The sequence below is a fragment of the Drosophila willistoni genome (genome assembly GCF_018902025.1).
Source record: "Drosophila willistoni isolate 14030-0811.24 chromosome 2L unlocalized genomic scaffold, UCI_dwil_1.1 Seg168, whole genome shotgun sequence".
Lineage (NCBI taxonomy): Eukaryota > Metazoa > Arthropoda > Insecta > Diptera > Drosophilidae > Drosophila > Drosophila willistoni.
This window is the reverse complement of record NW_025814047.1, coordinates 20,217,302-20,237,902: the sequence shown is the minus strand read 5'-3', so window position 1 is coordinate 20,237,902 and position 20,601 is coordinate 20,217,302. Positions and strand designations below refer to the sequence as shown.

The window sequence follows — 20,601 nt, the reverse complement described above, 5'->3', positions numbered from 1 at the left end:
CGTTAATTCTTAGATTCTCTTTTAGATACTTATACATTTTGGCTGCTTCAAGCGCAGCACATAACTCTGCCCTAGGTATGGTTAGTTGTTGTTTAGTTGGCGATACACTCCCATTTGACAATAGCAACTCTGTATGATACTTATCCTCTCCAATTGAAAAGCGCAAGTAAGCCGCAGCTCCATATGCTCGTGACAAGCCATCGCAAAACAGGTGAAATTCAGCCACACCACCAAGTAGCTCCCATGTAACATGCCGTGGTATTCGTATAGTTACTGTGTTTGGTAACTCTTTTACGAATTTCTCCCATTCTCTCTTAATAGTGTCCTGTAGTGTGCTATCCCAGCCAATTTTCTCCTTCCACAGTTGCTGCATGAGAATTTTGGCAGTAATCATTATCGGACTAAGCCATCCCATGGGATCAAACAGTCGTGCAATTGCTGATAGTATTGTCCTCTTTGTTGGTGAGCTCATTGGTGGAACGACATGCAAAGCAAAACGGAACTCATCTTCTTTGGGACTCCAGTATAGACCTAAAGTGCGAATAGTATCATTACCTTCCATATGTAACAATCCGCTTGATTCTCGATGCTCAACTGGTATGTTCTCTAAAAGCGTTGGGCAAAAACTCGCCCACTTCCGTAGTTCGAATGTACCACTATGAAGCATTCCAATCACTTGGTTCTTGACATTCTCCGTTTCTGCAATACTGTCGCCACCAGACAGTATGTCATCTCCATACATTTGATGATTTATAACATCCACCGCCAGTGGATACTTCTCGCATTCATCCATAGCTAATTGTTTCATAACTCTCATGGCTAAATAAGGTGCGGAGCTCGTTCCAAACATCACCGTTGTGCAGGCATATTCTTCCACATAATCACTAGTGTCCGGATTCCATAGAATACGTTGGTACTGCGCGTCGTCGGATGGAATATTAATACATCTGTACATTTTTTCAACATCCGCCATAAATACCCATTTTAGCCCTCGCCAATTGAGAATGATTCCTTGAAGATGTACGTGCAATTTTGGACCTATTGCTAGAATCTCATTAAGTGATTTTCCATTACTCGTCTTGCTCGATCCATCGAAGACAACTCGTACCTTCGTAGTTGATGACGATTCCTTTATGACTGGGTGATGCGGTAGGTAACAATGATCGACTCCCCCCAATGCAGGATTGCTCGTCTTACTAGCCCGTGACGTTACACGTTCCATTTGACCCAGCTCCAAATACTCATTTATCGTGCCAACATAAGCGTTCTTCAAACTCGCATCGGTACGCAACCGTCTGTCCAGAGAATGTAATCGTTTTAGCGCGCCATTATATGATTCTCCAATTACCATTGATTCGTTCAAGTAAGTAGGAAAAGGAAGACGAACAACATATTTCCCAGACGGCATTCGGCTATGTGTCTTAACGAAGAAATCTTCGCACCAGTTATCCTCTACTGAAACCCCACGTGGATCCTCGTCGAATTGTTCTAGCTCCCCAAACTTACATAACAATTGTTCAAGTATCTCATCAGCTTCCTTCTTTCGTACCGTTATGGTGTAGGACGATCTCCTACCAGCTTCTTGATTCGTTTTTCCTGATACAATGTATCCCAAATGCGTATTTTGCGCCAGAGGCATACCACGTATTCCTCGATGCACTTCTCCTAACATGAGCTCATCGTAGACGTAATTTCCCAGCAATATATCAACTCCTTGTGGACTGAAGAAGTTAGGGTCGGCCAACGGTGAGCCCTTCAGATGAGTCCATTCTTCAAACGGCAGTCGTTTGATTGGCATGCGCTTACTCACTAGAGGTATTACTAACGCGAGCAGCTTGAATTTCGCATGTGTGTTGTAGATTGATCTTATGACTAGCTCCACCTCTGCTGCCGCATCTGTAATTTTTGTATCTGCTAATCCAGTACTCGTGATGTGAGCCTGTTTGCGCCGTAAACATAGCTGCTGAGCTGCATTCTCTGAAATGAACGAAACTTGTGAACCTTGATCCAAAAACGCTCTAAACTGTAAGGGATAGCCTTCTATCGACTCTACCCACACCATTGCTGTTGGTAATAAAACCTCGTCTTTATGCCTTACCGCAATTTCTGTTGTACTCTTTCCAATTAAAACATTCGCAGATGCTGTTGGGATAACTCCCTTCCTTAGTGTGCCAAGCGACCTCTCGCATCGTGACTTGTCTACATGGAGTAGTGTATGATGCCGTCCTTGACATTTTTCACAATTTTCCGCACTGTCACATGCATCTATTCGGTGATTTGGTCTAAGGCATCTAAAACACAGTCGATGCCTCACTACACATGCCTTTCGTTCCGATAGCCTCATCTCCTGGAATATCCTGCATACTCCGATAAGGTGTGCATCCCCTTGACACACCATGCATAGGTCTGTCTCTCGAGTAACAAATGAAGCCTTTGTGTAGTTCTGAATAACTCGTAACCCATGTACACCTGGCTTTGCATTCCGATGTCTATCCCGTGATAGAGTTCCCTCGATATTACCTGCTGACGCCGTAATCATTGTTCTGTACTGTGTTTCAAGATACTGACTAAGCTCCTCAAAGCTCGCCAGATTCTGCGATTCTGCATTACTCCATGTAATGTAAAAATAACACTCGTTTGTTATCATACAAATTCATCAACATTCTCCAAGCCACTTCATAGTTCGCCGCTATTAGCGTTAGATGTTCAATATCCTTAGCTGCGTCTCCAACCAATGAATCCTTCAAATAATGAAAACGATGTAAGTCCGTCAGCTTGTCGCAGTGGTGCACTATTGTTAAAAACACCACAACGATTAAATGTTCCAGATGACCTGGTCGGGAGCTACAATGGGCTTGAGTTCCAATTGTGGGCGATCTTTTGCAGAATGTTGTGGTTACCGCCATTTGGCAACCCTCGACTGAGAATAGCTCGGTACCACAATCAGCAACTACCGGTTAAAGGCTGATTTTTTGCAGACAAATTCTCGGGGACGAGTTTAAAAAGTACAAAATGTTAAAATTTTGAAAAACCTTAAACCTACCTATTTCTAATAAATCTGACACACTAATATTGGTGGGATTTTATGTTCCCAGTCTTCAAAATTCGGGAGTTCCACCGACTACTTTTAAGGGAGTGCCTAAAATGTTTAAGCTTCTACCGCCTGTATGATGAATCGTTTCTATTAGCTTGTCGATTTTTATACCCTTGCAGAGGTTATGTTTGTAACGCACAGAAGGAGACGTTTCCGACCCCATAAAGTATATATATTCTTGATCAGCATGCGAAGCTGAGTTGATATAGCCATGTCCGTCTGTTCGTCCGTCCGTCCGTCTGTGCATATGCGTTTTACTCAGCCGTCTTAAGAGCTATAGGGCTGAAATTTTTTTTCGGTGTTTTTTATTACCCGGGAAAAATAAAGTATGAAAACCATCAGGATCGGACCACTATATCATATAGCTCTAGAAGAACTAGAAGAAACATTTTCATAAAAATTGGAGTATGCTATGAAATTTACATATGTGATAATATTGGTAATAAAACCCCAGATCCCAAAATTTGAATGTGATCGGATAAATATAACACAAGTTACAGTCAATATAATAATCGGCTCTGCTCCCAGCTCTGCCGGCAGCGCTGCTTGCTTTGGGAATGAGGGAAAAAGAACATATTGTAAAATAGAGAGTAAAATTGTTTTGTTTGTATATTGATGAATTGAGTTGCAGAAAACAAATTTTGAACATGTAAAATTATTATTACTAAGGACTGCAAGGGTGTATAAACTTCGGCATAGCCGATGTTAGCTTCTTTGATATTTTTTCAGTCCGATTTTGATCAAATTTGTGCCAAATTTGATTGTACAAGGTAGAATATTACGGGAGATAATCGAGTTTTTTCCAAATTACGGGGGCTGCTTGGAAAAATCTTTACACCTACAAAATGTGCGCATTTACTAATATATATACCAAATTCGGTGTCTCTAGTTAGTAGTGTTTGAGAGAATCGGTTTCATTTACTTTGCGGGTGCGGTAGGGGGCGTGGCAAAAATTTAAAGCAAACTCGATAACTGTACATACTACACGAGACTACATACCAAATTTGGTGGCTCTAGCTCTTATAGTCTCCGAGATCTAGGTGTTTATACGGACGGACGGACGGATGCATATGGCTAGATCGTCTCGGCTGTTGATGCTGATCGAAAGTATATCTATTTTATACGGACGGAAAATCTTCCTTCTGCCTGTAACATACATTTTGGCGACTTTAATATACCATTTCACCCTATGGGTGTATGGTAAAACAATTTTTAATGTTTTTAGGTTATATTGTCTTTATGGACCTCCCTTTATAAGAACTTAAGGTCTACCTCTACAATTTCTTCCTTGTACAAAGGAGTAAGTTTTTTACCAAGGCGTTTGACTTTACCAAAACTTTGTCATTATTAGTATTTTTTGTCTATTCGTGTTCTGTTTTCCTGCTCCATTTGTTTGTTTTGAGCGTCTTTCATCCTTTTAACTATTTGCAACAGATGTAGGTGTTCATACGGACGGACAGACATGACTAGATCGTCTCGACTGTTGACGGTGTTGATGACTTTTTCACCCCTCTAGAATTTTTTGTCCATTCTTGTTCTGTATTCCTGCTCCATTTGTTTTTTTTTGAGCGTCTTTCATCCTTTCACTATTTCCAATCCTTCTTCTACCGTAGTACCGTAGTGAATGGATTGACCAGTATAACATTGACAGTGTCGCTAGCCGGGGCTGTTATTTTCTTGCACCGTGCGATCTCTAGTACCGTGCTATGGAATCTTTCCACTTGGCCATTAGATATGTATGTATTTGTATTTTAAATTCATTTAATAGGAGGAACCGTATTGTTTTAGGATTTTTCGACCTTTTTATTAACGCAATATATTGTCTTAACATTAGCAAAGTAATTGACTAACTGTAGAATGGCAGGCTTTACCTCAACTATAGCTCTTGTTGCTATAGGTCGGAATATCGCAATTTTAGAAAATTTATCTATACAATGCAGAAAGAATCTTTTATCTGTGGAAAAAACGTCGATGTGTAAAATTTCTTCTGCGTAAGCGGGTACTGGTGTGGTATCCAGACTATGTTTTTTTTTTATGCCTGTGATATTTTGCCACAGAGCAGACCTTGCAATTAGCTGCTATTTCTGTTGTCAATTTTCCCATGTTTGGGAAAAAATAGTCTTGCAAAGTTTCTTTCATGTTTTCCTGGGCTGCACGGTGCGCCCTGTTGTGTTCGGTCACTACCATTTTCATTTTGTTCCGCTTTGTTCCGCTTTTTGTGAAAGGATATCGCCTAGCCCATCACCAGATGCGTCTGTGGTAACATCGAATGGATATTGATATCTTTTCAATTTTCGCCTTTTTAAATATTTGTGAGGGGACCTGCGATTTTCGCGAAGTCTCTTTTTTGGTGAAGTTGTAGTAACATATTCCTAGATATGATAAATCCCAGATACTCCACGCTTTTTTTTTTAAATTTATATTTTTCCTGTGATACTCGCATTCCCGCGTCCTGAAGACTTTTAAGGACCCATTCAATGTCCCTAACATGGTCTTCCTTTGTTACGGAAAAAATAATAACATCGTTGGCCCTCTGGAAGATACTGGGAGTATTTCTGAGCCCGAAGGGAGTTATTGACGGTTTTCTCCCTGTCTCTTTCTGTTAGTGCTATATGATAAAATCCCGATTTAAGGTCCAATGCTGTAAAATATTGGGCCTTTTCTATGTTCGACAGGATTGGTGAAATCATTGGAATAGGGTACTTGACATCTGTAGTATTTTTATACCCTCGCAGAGGGCACTATAAAATTGGTCAGATGTTTGTAACGCACAGAAGAAGAAGTTGCCGACCCCATAAAGTATATATATTCTTGATCAGCATGAGAAGCTGAGTTGATATAGCCATGTCCGTCTATCCGTCTGTCCGTCCGTCTGTGCGTATGCGTTTTACTCAGCCATCTTAAGAGCTATCGGGATGATTTTTTGGCGCTTTTTATTACCCTGGTATGATAAAGTGTGAAAATTGTCAGGATTGGACCACTATATCATATAGCTCTAGAAGAAACATTTTTGCAAAAATTGGAGTGTCCCCATGAAATTTACCAATATGATAGGATTAGATATAAAATCTCAGATCCCAAAATTTACGTCTTCATCAAATCAACAGAGTACATGCATACACACACAGACGCAACGCTACATAAACTGTATGTGCATGCGTGCGTTGCTTTGCTTTGGGAATGAGGGAAGAAGAAGAACAAATCGTAAAATAGAGAGTACAATTGTTTTGTTTGTATATTGTGAATTGAGTTGCAGAAAACAAACATGTAAAATTATTATTATAGTAAAGGACTGCAAGGGTATATAAACTTCGGCATAGCCGATGTTAGCTTCTTTGATATTTCTAATTTAAAACGAAAAAAATGAAGTAGCTAAGTCGTCTCGCCGACAGGAAACCAAATATTTCAAAATTATAATAACAAGTATTTCACTCACTCAAGCACAGAAGGAGACGTTTCCGACCCCATAAAGTATATATATTCTTGATCAGCATGAGAAGCTGAGTTGATATAGCCATGTCCGTCTGTCCGTCCGTCCGTCCGTCTGTGCGAATGCGTTTTACTCAGCCGTCTTAAGAGCTATCGGGCTGAAATTTTTTTTTCGGGGTTTTTTATTACCCGGGAAAAATAAAGTATGAAAACCATCAGGATCGGATCACTATATCATATAGCTCTAGAAGAACTAGAAGAAACATTTTCATAAAAATGGGAGTATGCTATGCAATTTACATATGTGATAATATTGGATATAAAACCCCAGATCCCAAAATTTGAATGTGATCGGATAAATATAACACAAGTTACAGTCAATATAATAATCGGCTTTGCTCCCAGCTCTGCCGGCAGCGCTGCTTGCTTTGGGAATGAGGGAAAAAGAACATATTGTAAAATAGAGAGTAAAATTGCTTTGTTTGTATATTGATGAATTGAGTTGCAGAAAACAAATTTTGAACATGTAAAATTATTATTACTAAGGACTGCAAGGGTGTATAAACTTCGGCATAGCCGATGTTAGCTTCTTTGATATTTTTTTAGTCCGATTTTGATCAAATTTGTGCCAAATTTGATTGTACAAAGTAGAATATTACGGGAGATAATCGAGTTTTTTCCAAATTACGGGAGCTGCTTGGAAAAATCTTTACACCTACAAAATGTGCGCATTTACTAATATATATACCAAATTCGGTGTCTCTAGTTAGTAGTGTTTGAGAGAATCGGTTTCATTTACTTTGCGGGTGCGGTAGGGGGCGTGGCAAAAATTTAAAGCAAACTCGATAACTGTACATACTACACGAGACTACATACCAAATTTGGTGGCTCTAGCTCTTATAGTCTCCGAGATCTAGGTGTTTATACGGACGGACGGACGGATGCACATGGCTAGATCGTCTCGGCTGTTGATGCTGATCGAAAGTATATCTATTTTATGCGGACGGAAAATCTTCCTTCTGCCTGTAACATACATTTTGGCGACTTTAATATACCATTTCACCCTATGGGTGTATGGTAAAACAATTTTTAATGTTTTTAGGTTATATTGTCTTTATGGACCTCCCTTTATAAGAACTTAAGGTCTACCTCTACAATTTCTTCCTTGTACAAAGGAGTAAGTTTTTTACCAAGGCGTTTGTTTGACTTTACCAAAACTTTGTCATTATTAGTATTTTTTGTCTATTCGTGTTCTGTTTTCCTGCTCCATTTGTTTGTTTTGAGCGTCTTTCATCCTTTTAACTATTTGCAACAGATGTAGGTGTTCATACGGACGGACAGACATGACTAGATCGTCTCGGCTGTTGACGGTGTTGATGACTTTTTCACCCCTCTAGAATTTTTGTCCATTCTTGTTCTGTATTCCTGCTCCATTTGTTTTTTTTTTGAGCGTCTTTCATCCTTTCACTATTTCCAATCCTTCTTCTACCGTAGTACCGTAGTGAATGGATTGACCAGTATAACATTGACAGTGTCGCTAGCCGGGGCTGTTATTTTCTTGCACCGTGCGATCTCTAGTACCGTGCTATGGAATCTTTCCACTTGGCCATTAGATATGTATGTATTTGTATTTTAAATTCATTTAATAGGAGGAACCGTATTGTTTTAGGATTTTACGACCTTTTTATTAACGCAATATATTGTCTTAACATTAGCAAAGTAATTGACTAACTGTAGAATGGCAGGCTTTACCTCAACTATAGCTCTTGTTGCTATAGGTTGGAATATCGCAATTTTAGAAAATTTATCTATACAATGCAGAAAGAATCTTTTATCTGTGGAAAAAATGTCGATGTGTAAAATTTCTTCTGCGTAAGCGGGTACTGGTGTGGTATCCAGACTATGTTTTTTTTTATGCCTGTGATATTTTGCCACAGAGCAGACCTTGCAATTAGCTGCTATTTCTGTTGTCAATTTTCCCATGTTTGGGAAAAAATAGTCTTGCAAAGTTTCTTTCATGTTTTCCTGGGCTGCACGGTGCGCCCTGTTGTGTTCGGTCACTACCATTTTCATTTTGTTCCGCTTTGTTCCGCTTTTTGTGAAAGGATATCGCCTAGCCCATCACCAGATGCGTCTGTGGTAACATCGAATGGATATTGATATCTTTTCAATTTTCGCCTTTTTAAATATTTGTGAGGGGACCTGCGATTTTCGCGAAGTCTCTTTTTGGTGAAGTTGTAGTAACATATTCCTAGATATGATAAATCCCAGATACTCCACGCTTTTTTTTTTAAATTTATATTTTTCCTGTGATACTCGCATTCCCGCGTCCTGAAGACTTTTAAGGACCCATTCAATGTCCCTAACATGGTCTTCCTTTGTTACGGAAAAAATAATAACATCGTTGGCCCTCTGGAAGATACTGGGAGTATTTCTGAGCCCGAAGGGAGTTATTGACGGTTTTCTCCCTGTCTCTTTCTGTTAGTGCTATATGATGAAATCCCGATTTAAGGTCCGATGCTGTAAAATATTGGGCCTTTTCTATGTTCGACAGGATTGGTGAAATCATTGGAATAGGGTACTTGACATCTGTAGTATTTTTATACCCTCGCAGAGGGCACTATAAAATTGGTCAGATGTTTGTAACGCACAGAAGAAGACGTTGCCGACCCCATAAAGTATATATATTCTTGATCAGCATGAGAAGCTGAGTTGATATAGCCATGTCCGTCTATCCGTCTGTCCGTCCGTCTGTGCGTATGCGTTTTACTCAGCCATCTTAAGAGCTATCGGGATGATTTTTTGGCGCTTTTTATTACCCTGGTATGATAAAGTGTGAAAATTGTCAGGATTGGACCACTATATCATATAGCTCTAGAAGAAACATTTTTGCAAAAATTGGAGTGTCCCCATGAAATTTACCAATATGATAGGATTAGATATAAAATCTCAGATCACAAAATTTACGTCTTCATCAAATCAACAGAGTACATGCATACACACACAGACGCAACGCTACATAAACTGTATGTGCATGCGTGCGTTGCTTTGCTTTGGGAATGAGGGAAGAAGAAGAACAAATCGTAAAATAGAGAGTACAATTGTTTTGTTTGTATATTGTGAATTGAGTTGCAGAAAACAAACATGTAAAATTATTATTATAGTAAAGGACTGCAAGGGTATATAAACTTCGGCATAGCCGATGTTAGCTTCTTTGATATTTCTAATTTAAAACGAAAAAAATGAAGTAGCTAAGTCGTCTCGCCGACAGGAAACCAAATATTTCAAAATTATAATAACAAGTATTTCACTCACTCAAGCATACGAGAGCCTGGCCATCGGCCAACTCCGGTCATATGGAAAACGGTTTATATGCATAACTTGATTATTATACCCTTGCAGAGGATATTATAAAATTGGTCAGATGTTTGTAACGCACAGAAGGAGACGTTTCCGACCCCATAAAGTATATATATTCTTGATCAGCATGAGAAGCTGAGTTGATATAGCCATGTCCGTCTGTCCGTCTGTCCGTCCGTCCGTCCGTCTGTGCGAATGCGTTTTACTCAGCCGTCTTAAGAGCTATCGGGCTGAAATTTTTTTTTCGGGGTTTTTTATTACCCGGGAAAAATAAAGTATGAATACCATCAGGATCGGATCACTATATCATATAGCTCTAGAAGAACTAGAAGAAACATTTTCATAAAAATCGGAGTATGCTATGCAATTTACATATGTGATAATATTGGATATAAAACCCCAGATCCCAAAATTTGAATGTGATCGGATAAATATAACACAAGTTACAGTCAATATAATAATCGGCTTTGCTCCCAGCTCTGCCGGCAGCGCTGCTTGCTTTGGGAATGAGGGAAAAAGAACATATTGTAAAATAGAGAGTAAAATTGCTTTGTTTGTATATTGATGAATTGAGTTGCAGAAAACAAATTTTGAACATGTAAAATTATTATTACTAAGGACTGCAAGGGTGTATAAACTTCGGCATAGCCGATGTTAGCTTCTTTGATATTTTTTTAGTCCGATTTTGATCAAATTTGTGCCAAATTTGATTGTACAAAGTAGAATATTACGGGAGATAATCGAGTTTTTTCCAAATTACGGGAGCTGCTTGGAAAAATCTTTACACCTACAAAATGTGCGCATTTACTAATATATATACCAAATTCGGTGTCTCTAGTTAGTAGTGTTTGAGAGAATCGGTTTCATTTACTTTGCGGGTGCGGTAGGGGGCGTGGCAAAAATTTAAAGCAAACTCGATAACTGTACATACTACACGAGACTACATACCAAATTTGGTGGCTCTAGCTCTTATAGTCTCCGAGATCTAGGTGTTTATACGGACGGACGGACGGATGCACATGGCTAGATCGTCTCGGCTGTTGATGCTGATCGAAAGTATATCTATTTTATGCGGACGGAAAATCTTCCTTCTGCCTGTAACATACATTTTGGCGACTTTAATATACCATTTCACCCTATGGGTGTATGGTAAAACAATTTTTAATGTTTTTAGGTTATATTGTCTTTATGGACCTCCCTTTATAAGAACTTAAGGTCTACCTCTACAATTTCTTCCTTGTACAAAGGAGTAAGTTTTTTACCAAGGCGTTTGTTTGACTTTACCAAAACTTTGTCATTATTAGTATTTTTTGTCTATTCGTGTTCTGTTTTCCTGCTCCATTTGTTTGTTTTGAGCGTCTTTCATCCTTTTAACTATTTGCAACAGATGTAGGTGTTCATACGGACGGACAGACATGACTAGATCGTCTCGGCTGTTGACGGTGTTGATGACTTTTTCACCCCTCTAGAATTTTTTGTCCATTCTTGTTCTGTATTCCTGCTCCATTTGTTTTTTTTTGAGCGTCTTTCATCCTTTCACTATTTCCAATCCTTCTTCTACCGTAGTACCGTAGTGAATGGATTGACCAGTATAACATTGACAGTGTCGCTAGCCGGGGCTGTTATTTTCTTGCACCGTGCGATCTCTAGTACCGTGCTATGGAATCTTTCCACTTGGCCATTAGATATGTATGTATTTGTATTTTAAATTCATTTAATAGGAGGAACCGTATTGTTTTAGGATTTTACGACCTTTTTATTAACGCAATATATTGTCTTAACATTAGCAAAGTAATTGACTAACTGTAGAATGGCAGGCTTTACCTCAACTATAGCTCTTGTTGCTATAGGTTGGAATATCGCAATTTTAGAAAATTTATCTATACAATGCAGAAAGAATCTTTTATCTGTGGAAAAAACGTCGATGTGTAAAATTTCTTCTGCGTAAGCGGGTACTGGTGTGGTATCCAGACTTTTTATGCCTGTGATATTTTGCCACAGAGCAGACCTTGCAATTAGCTGCTATTTCTGTTGTCAATTGTCCCATGTTTGGGAAAAAATAGTCTTGCAAAGTTTCTTTCATGTTTTCCTGGGCTGCACGGTGCGCCCTGTTGTGTTCGGTCACTACCATTTTCATTTTGTTCCGCTTTTTGTGAAAGGATATCGCCTAGCCCATCACCAGATGCGTCTGTGGTAACATCGAATGGATATTGATATCTTTTCAATTTTCGCCTTTTTAAATATTTGTGAGGGGACCTGCGATTTTCGCGAAGTCTCTTTTTTGGTGAAGTTGTAGTAACATATTCCTAGATATGATAAATCCCAGATACTCCACGCTTTTTTTTTTAAATTTATATTTTTCCTGTGATACTCGCATTCCCGCGTCCTGAAGACTTTTAAGGACCCATTCAATGTCCCTAACATGGTCTTCCTTTGTTACGGAAAAAATAATAACATCGTTGGCCCTCTGGAAGATACTGGGAGTATTTCTGAGCCCGAAGGGAGTTATTGACGGTTTTCTCCCTGTCTCTTTCTGTTAGTGCTATATGATGAAATCCCGATTTAAGGTCCAATGCTGTAAAATATTGGGCCTTTTCTATGTTCGACAGGATTGGTGAAATCATTGGAATAGGGTACTTGACATCTGTAGTATTTTTATACACTTGCAGAGGGCACTATAAAATTGGTCAGATGTTTGTAACGCACAGAAGAAGACGTTGCCGACCCCATAAAGTATATATATTCTTGATCAGCATGAGAAGCTGAGTTGATATAGCCATGTCCGTCTATCCGTCTGTCCGTCCGTCTGTGCGTATGCGTTTTACTCAGCCATCTTAAGAGCTATCGGGATGATTTTTTGGCGCTTTTTATTACCCTGGTATGATAAAGTGTGAAAATTGTCAGGATTGGACCACTATATCATATAGCTCTAGAAGAAACATTTTTGCAAAAATTGGAGTGTCCCCATGAAATTTACCAATATGATAGGATTAGATATAAAATCTCAGATCCCAAAATTTACGTCTTCATCAAATCAACAGAGTACATGCATACACACACAGACACAACGTTACATGAACTGTATGTGTATGCATGACGTGCTTTGTTTAGGGAATGAAGGAAGAAGAAGAAAAAATTTTAATAAAAAGAAAAATAATGTTTTGTTTGTGTATTGATGAATTGAGTTGCAGGGAATGAAATTTCGAAAAGTAAAAATATTATTACCAAAGACTGCAAGGGTATGTAAACTTCGGCATAGCCAAAGTTAGCTTCTTTGATATTTTAAAGTCAATTACTATCCTCTTTTTATGGAAGCCGTCCCTTTTTTGCCAACCACCTAGGTCGGATAATAATAGGGAGATTTTGATAGCCTAATTATGCCGTGGGCTTGAAGTGGTTTAACTTCTGCGTTGACAAAGTCTATAACGCCCATTGGGAGTAGGTATAGTTTAGTGTATACCGGTTCTCCATTTGTTCGAATAGTTGCTACAGTGTTTATGTTATATGGCAGAGCCTCGTCAGGGTCTGCGAACGCTCCTACTTTTTCGTCCATCATCTTGTTGAAAGACTTAAGTACAGCAGCCGGGACGTCTGCATCGCTGATATAAATAAAATTTACTTGTGGACAACGAGTAAAATTAATGGACTCAGATCCATTTTTGGTAATTATGAGGTTCTTTAATAGGTCGATAGTTGCTCCGACCTTTTTTAAGAGGTCAAAACCAATTATGCCGTCCAAATATTCTGGTATATTTATCAAAAATAAGTGTGCTTTAAGACCGAAAATATGTAGTGGACATTTTTCCGTTACCTTTGAGGTCCCATGTATTAAATTTTGTTTTTTCTGTGGTGGTAATGGTTTTTAGTACGGCCGAACATAATTTTTTGAAGCCCCTGTATCAATCAGTAGTTTAATTGTTTTTCCTTCTACGGATCTTGTGATGAACGGTAGAAGGGAGTGTTCCCTAATGTATTGTCTTATTTGTGAGGAGGTCTAAAGTTTTTTCTACCTCGGCATAGTATTGAGACAGCTACTGCTCTCCCAGTTGTAGGGTTCCCAATTTCTGTTGAAAAATGGGAATAGGAGTTTTATCCGCGTAAGTAAAGTCTAGTCAAGCTATAATTGTATCGACATTTTTAACAGTGTTGTAGAGTGGAACTAGCGGCACCTTTTACTTCATTCCTTATTACGCCTACAGCTTTATACTTGTTTTGATTGCCATCGAAATCTGTCAAGGATCTAACGATATCGAATGGTTCCCTGATGATTTTGTGATTATCTCTCCACATGAACAGACGGGAACATTTGGTGGATATTTTCTGTTAATTGTGGCTGCTTCTCGTCTTACAGTTACTTTCTTCGCAGTAAAACACAGTGTGTGTAAAACAGTTTTAAAATCTTTGCATTTTTTCCTTTTTCTTTTCATTTTGTTTTGATTTCAGTTCTATCTTTCATATAGAATTCTTATATAATACTGATTTTATATTTGTTTAATTTGTTTATTACAAGCCACAGTTTTGTGCGCTTGGAGGCGGAATTAGAACTAACTTACATTTATTAAATAAACTACCCAAGAACCAAAGGCATTGGCCGTCAGAATGCCGACTCAGCGCCTCGTGCCGCTAGCTGCGGTGAACATCTTGCGCCCCGGCTCATTACCCAGACCGTGTGATCGCTGACCCAGCGATCGTGGCCAATGCATCAATATTGCAATTGTATCCGGTCTTAGCTATACTCTTGCCCATCTTAACATGTACATGCAAAGCAACCAATTGCTTTTTATCTATGTCTATGTGTCATACATGAACTTGGTTTGAAAATTTATGTTTGCTTGTTGCTGTTGTCTACAAGGGTACAAAGTGTATATTAATTTCGGTGAGAAGTGTGCAACGCATTGCATTGTGATATTCTATGTACTGCAGGGGTTGTTTATCTCGGTAAACGGTGAAGTACCAAACCGTGTCTTTTCTCAATAGTTTTGTTATTTTTGAAGCTCCCGTCACAAAATTATTATTATTTGTCAGTGGTTCCAGTACCTGGAATTTGTAGTTCCCAAGGGAACTAGTTATTGAAAATAGTTGCTTTTATCAATAACCTCAAGTAAACATGAATGCCATAACAGTAAATATACGTAGGATTAATGTACGTATTAATGGCTGTACCAGAGGGCCGGAGTTAACTTCAGCCGCGCCGAAGCTTGTATACCCTTGATGATTTTTTTATTTTGAATCGTCCCTTCCCTATGTCGGTTAACGAGAAAGAAGGTTATACATAAAAAGTCTAATGTTTGCCTTCAAGCTTAGGCTGTGGCCATCCAGAAAATGTAGCATACTATTTTATCGTTTGTTTATAAGCTATTTAATTTAGTTATCCAATTTTATTCAAACTGATAAATAATAATTTTTATGACAATAGCAAAAACAAACATAGTAATTGAGAAAAGTCACTGTTCGTGACTTTGTCATTTGTTTGACAAGGTTATAAATATATGCAGCGCATTGCTCCAGTCCAAGATTGAACACCATTCATTCCATGAAAGCACCTCCGACCAAATAAAGTTTATCTATTGTTGATCAGTTTATCTGTTAACGAAATTTGATCAAGATCGGGTGACTATATTATATAGCGGCCATAGGAACGATCGTTCTGAAACAGAGTTATCAATAACTTCGTTACTTTTCAGACGATTAGCCAAAAATTGAATATTTTTCAGTTTAATGAAGCTGTCAATGATTATAGCAAATTTTATCAAAAGCGGATAACTATATTATATGTATAGCTCTCATACAATTTTATGATGAAAGAGCATGCTACATGTGCCATATTCCCACAGCCTTTCGCGAGAGTTGAACTATTAGACCATTGGGTATACAAAATTGTTTGCGGACAAAGTTATCCCCGGCCCTCTGGTTTTTCACAAGTTGACTTGTCCGAAATATAGTTTGTTTTTTTGTGCACAATATATTGGGAAGTAAAAAAAAACAACAAATTAGAGTTCAGGGAGGCGTAGAAAAATTTGAAATAATTTTTTTCCTTGCGTACTATTCAATATACACATTGCGTACTATTCAATATACACATTACAACCGACTGCGAAAACAACTGATTATTATACACACTTTTCTTAAAATTTATTTATATAAAGATACTAAGTGATACCGGAATAAAATCTTTCAAATTGAAAACAAATTTAACTTAAGAAATACTCAAATACCCATTTATAAGGTATTTAAAATTATTCAGTATTGGTATAGTGTAAACTAATATCATCTAATTACAGATAAAATTCCAGCTCGATTGGTGCTGTATTTCCTTTCCTGGTCTGGGTTTCTGGTCTCATTTATGATGCGTAATGATATGAATTTTGCTTTGGTAGCTATGATTCCAAATGACAATTCAACAAACAGTGAAATAAATAACTCTTCATTAACATTGTCTGTGGTAATTTAAATAATCTTAATTTTCAATCACTATCAATGATTTGTATCATCACGTTTTTAGGGCCCTGGTGACTCTACATCTATAGTGAAATCTGTTATAATCAGCTCTTTCTATTGGTGTTATGTGATATCGCAAGTAGTAGGTGGAATTGCCACTCAAGCGTTTGGAACCAAGAGCGTGTTTGGATGGTCACAACTGGCAACTGCACTTTGCAGTCTACTTATGCCAATGGCAGCTCAATTACATTTTGGAATTGTGATTGTTTTACGTTCTGTTCAGGGGTTTGCCTCAGGTTTAACATGGCCTGCGATGTATGCATTGGTTGGCTACTGGATACCACTCTCGGAACGTTCGCGGTTTATGTCAAGTTTTCAAGGATTTAGTATTGGAATTGGCTTAACGTATCCTCTATGTGGATTCCTAATATCAGAATTTGGATGGTGTTACGTCTTTTACACTACCGGTCTATTGGGTATCGTCTGGTGTATAACCTGGTATTTTCTGGCTTTTAACACACCACGCGAACATCCTCGAATAACTCAAGAGGAACTAAATTATATTGAACACAATGTTGGCAAAGAAGTTCAAAAATCAGTTAGTGTAAAAGTTCCGTGGCTTCAAATATTCAAATCTTTGCCGGCTTGGGCAATTGCCATAACAACGTTCGGAAGAATATTTGTACATTATATATTTATTGTATGCGGACCAACATTTATGAATCACATTTTAAAGTTCGAGTTTGGTACAAATGGATTTCTATCTGGAATGCCATTTATTTGCTCATATATCTCGTCAGTATTATTTTGTTATGTTGCCGACAAATTATTATTACATAATGTTTTATGTCTTACCAACGTGAGAAAATTGTTTACAGCTTTGTCGCAGATAATTCCAGGTCTATTAATATATTGTATTGGATATATAAGTAACATATATTTATTGATAACACTGTGGTTTATTGCTGTCATTTTTATAACAGCATCCTATGCTGGTGCAATGGCAAATATAATCGATATCGCCCCCAATTATGGACATTCAGCAGCAGTTTTAGCGTTTTGTCAAACAATACATATGTCAGCTTCATTTATATCCCCATTGATGACTGGATTTTTAGTTACTCAGGAGGTAAGGTATAAAATTGAAACTTATATTTACAACATAGTTTGTCATTTTATTTAACAAGGGTAACATTTCTTAGACTGAAGAATTTGTAACTTGAAATATACTTTTTCATTCGATACAGACGAATTACTATTAGATACTTTTGTTATCTACGATTAAAAATGATTAAGCATTTAAATTTTTTAGTTTTCTTTTTGCAAATGCTATGAATTTAAAAAGAATTCAAAAAATGCTCTTTGCTCTGCTCTGTAGCACAGAAATGTGGGGGCACAGGGCAATAGCAAACAAAATTTTTTATCGGCTATTTTCTAGTAGTAGCAATAGCTCATATCATGCAAGCAAGATGAAAACAGAGTAAAATCATTTTTGTGCTGTGCTCTGATAGCAAATTCCTATTGATCCCTTCTATTGCGCTATATTAACGCAGAAGTAAAAGTTATTTTCTTTTAATATGCATGCGAACGAAAAAAAGGCAAGGTGATATACATAAATATATTACTATGCTCCCTTGCATATTTTAAAGCCACATCCAAATTTACAATATTTTTAAAACTATTGAGTATAACATTATTCAAATCTTTGTATATTTTCCATTAGATCTTGAGAACAGGCAGGCCAGTTTACAAGTTTGACAGAAAACCAAGTCTTCATGGCTGGCGTCAATTCTTGAGTTGTCTTGCTGAAAAGTATATTGTGACTATTGGTTTTTATTTAACTTATTGACCAGTCTAAGCTCGAAACGCATCAGAAATATCATTACATTGTATCGCGTTGTAAGTTTTTAAAAATACGAAAATTAGACATCATATCAGTTAATGCCCGGTTTAATCCATGTTAATTCCAAATTGTGTTTTTCCCCCAAAAGCGATGAATGCAATAAATGTGCTTAAAAAAGCAAATGAGTGCACACCAATTGTTTATGGGCTGATGTACTTTAAGTGTTAAAGCAAACTTTTTTTTACGCTATTGCTTTTGCGATAAAAATAACTACAACTACAGTTTATGTACACACATAAAAAAAAAAATCTTTTATCTACCCATGTTTTTGGATGAAAAACATTTTTATTATTTTAATAAACATAACCTAACAAATAAATTTCCAAGTAATATAGAAGCACTAACTATACAACACATAAATTTAACAAACGTAAGTTTTTTTAATCGCAAACGCTAGCATAACCATGGAACCCCAGATTTCGTTCTGTCAATGAATTCGTCTCGCACCGTTGCAGAGGGTATTATAGGTAAAATTGGTCAGATATTTGGAACGCATAAAAGGAGTCGTTTGCGACCCCATATATATTCTTTATCAGCATGATAAGCTGAGTCGATATATCCGTCGGTCGTATGCGTTTTACTCAGCCAAAAAAGCAAAAGCTATTGGGACGAAACTTGATATTTGAGTTACAGATACAATAAGATAAAGTATGAAAATAGTCATGATCGGACCACTATATCATATAGTTAGAAATAATAGGTGAACAAGTTGGAGTATACCTATGACATTTGTGATAGTTTTGAAAAGAAATCACCAGATCCCAAAATTTCAATCCGATCGGATAAATAGAACACAAGTTACAGTCAATATAAATCGGCTCAGCCAAAACTGTGCTTGCAGCGCTCCCAGCAGCCTACTACATCATTGCTTGAAGAGCAGAGCATCATAGCACACGCATACCCACACAGACGCAAAGCAACATAAAATGTATGTATGTGTATGCGTGCCAAATGCGGCATGCTTGTAAAAGCGGGTGGCGAAGAAGAAGAAATGGAAATGATATTTGGAAGATTTTTGTTTGTGCAATGATAAATTGATTTAAAGAAAATAAGTGTGGAACTTGTAAAAATATTATGACCAAGGGTATATTCAGCACAGACAAATTTAGCTTCTTTGGTATATATATAATTTTTTTTTTTTGGGTGGGTGGGGGTTGCGAGACGAGACACAAGTCCAGCTCTGGTCTACAGCGCCGGAAAAAAGCTATTATTTAAGAACCGGTTTTTGCACACGTAGAAAAATTCACACCAAAACATCGACTCAAACGAGACAATCTACACAGTTGACGAAAAGATTCCAGAGCACAAATAAGCATGGACAAATTTTAATGTGTAGATCTCTAGCAAAGACATCTATACATTTTGCGTCGAATCTCTGCAATTGCTCGCAACGTTTTGTGCAACGTCGATATGCACACCGGTCGAAACACGAGCAGTCGCAAACAAAAGTGCCTCTCCTCTCTCACCATGCAAACAATCTACTTCTTTTCTTCCAAGGATTCTTTTTGCTTCCTTTTTTTGCTCTGTAACCTTACTCTTTCTTACTCTCCCTCTCGTTACACTGTGCGGCAAATTGAAGGTTGTTCAGATCGAACCGCACTGAAAAATTTTTTTCGATAAAGTACACATTTAGAATAGCAAACCGTATTTGAGTTTTTTAAAGTTAGCTCGTTTTTAAGTATATATATTCTTGATCAGGATTAACAGCCGAGTCGATTTAGCGTAGTCCGTATGTCCGTCCGTCTGTCCGTCCGTATGAACACCTAGATCTCGGAGACTATAAAAGCTAGAACCACCAAATTTGACTAAAACTACTTGTGTAGTTTGTAAAGTGATCAAGTTTATTTTAAATTTTTGCCACACCCCCGAAATTTAAACAAAAATGTGTTTCTCAAAGACAACTCAAAGACTACGTAGCACAAAATTTGCTACGTATAGTCGATTAATTAAGGCGCTGATTTTGTATGTTTTAAAATTTAGCCACGCCCTTTTCCGACTCTGTAATTTGACTATCGCCCGTAATTTCCACCTTATGCAATCAAAGTATAAATTTGGCATACATTATTATTATTATTATATGTAAGTATAGGATATAGTTGTATCAACCTGACTATATTTTACAAGCACTGGCAACTAAGGCCTTCGGCTTATTGTTAGACGAAACCTCATCCATACACTAGCCTGGGATTCGATCTCATCTACCGAGGACTGCTGGCATACATTAATTTGATATTAATATCCAGCAATAATATGGTATATAATATGGTATTTGATCAAAATCGGTCTAAAAATTACCGTGTTATTCATATAAACGTTTTTCCAAAAGGTAGGAGTTGGAAATTGGCTGGTGGCGGTAGAGTGCTCGTGTGTTTGTAGC

The 20,601-nt window shown here is 37.6% G+C and overlaps 1 protein-coding gene across 6 annotated transcripts in view; it reads left to right on the top strand.

Annotated features, from left to right (window-relative positions):
* The window catches only part of LOC26530167 (sialin), a 141,459-nt gene that overhangs the window by 111,226 nt on the left and 9,632 nt on the right, over window positions 1-20,601 (top strand). For 5 of the 6 annotated variants that reach the window (XM_047009571.1, XM_047009569.1, XM_047009573.1 and 2 more), the window contains exons 4-5: window positions 16,165-16,325; window positions 16,386-17,450. In XM_047009571.1, the coding sequence (XP_046865527.1) occupies window positions 16,165-16,325; window positions 16,386-17,450 (1,226 nt within the window). Of the gene's footprint in view, window positions 1-16,164; window positions 16,326-16,385; window positions 17,451-20,601 lie in introns of those variants that run through there. The other variant, XM_047009574.1, reaches the window with a different exon arrangement.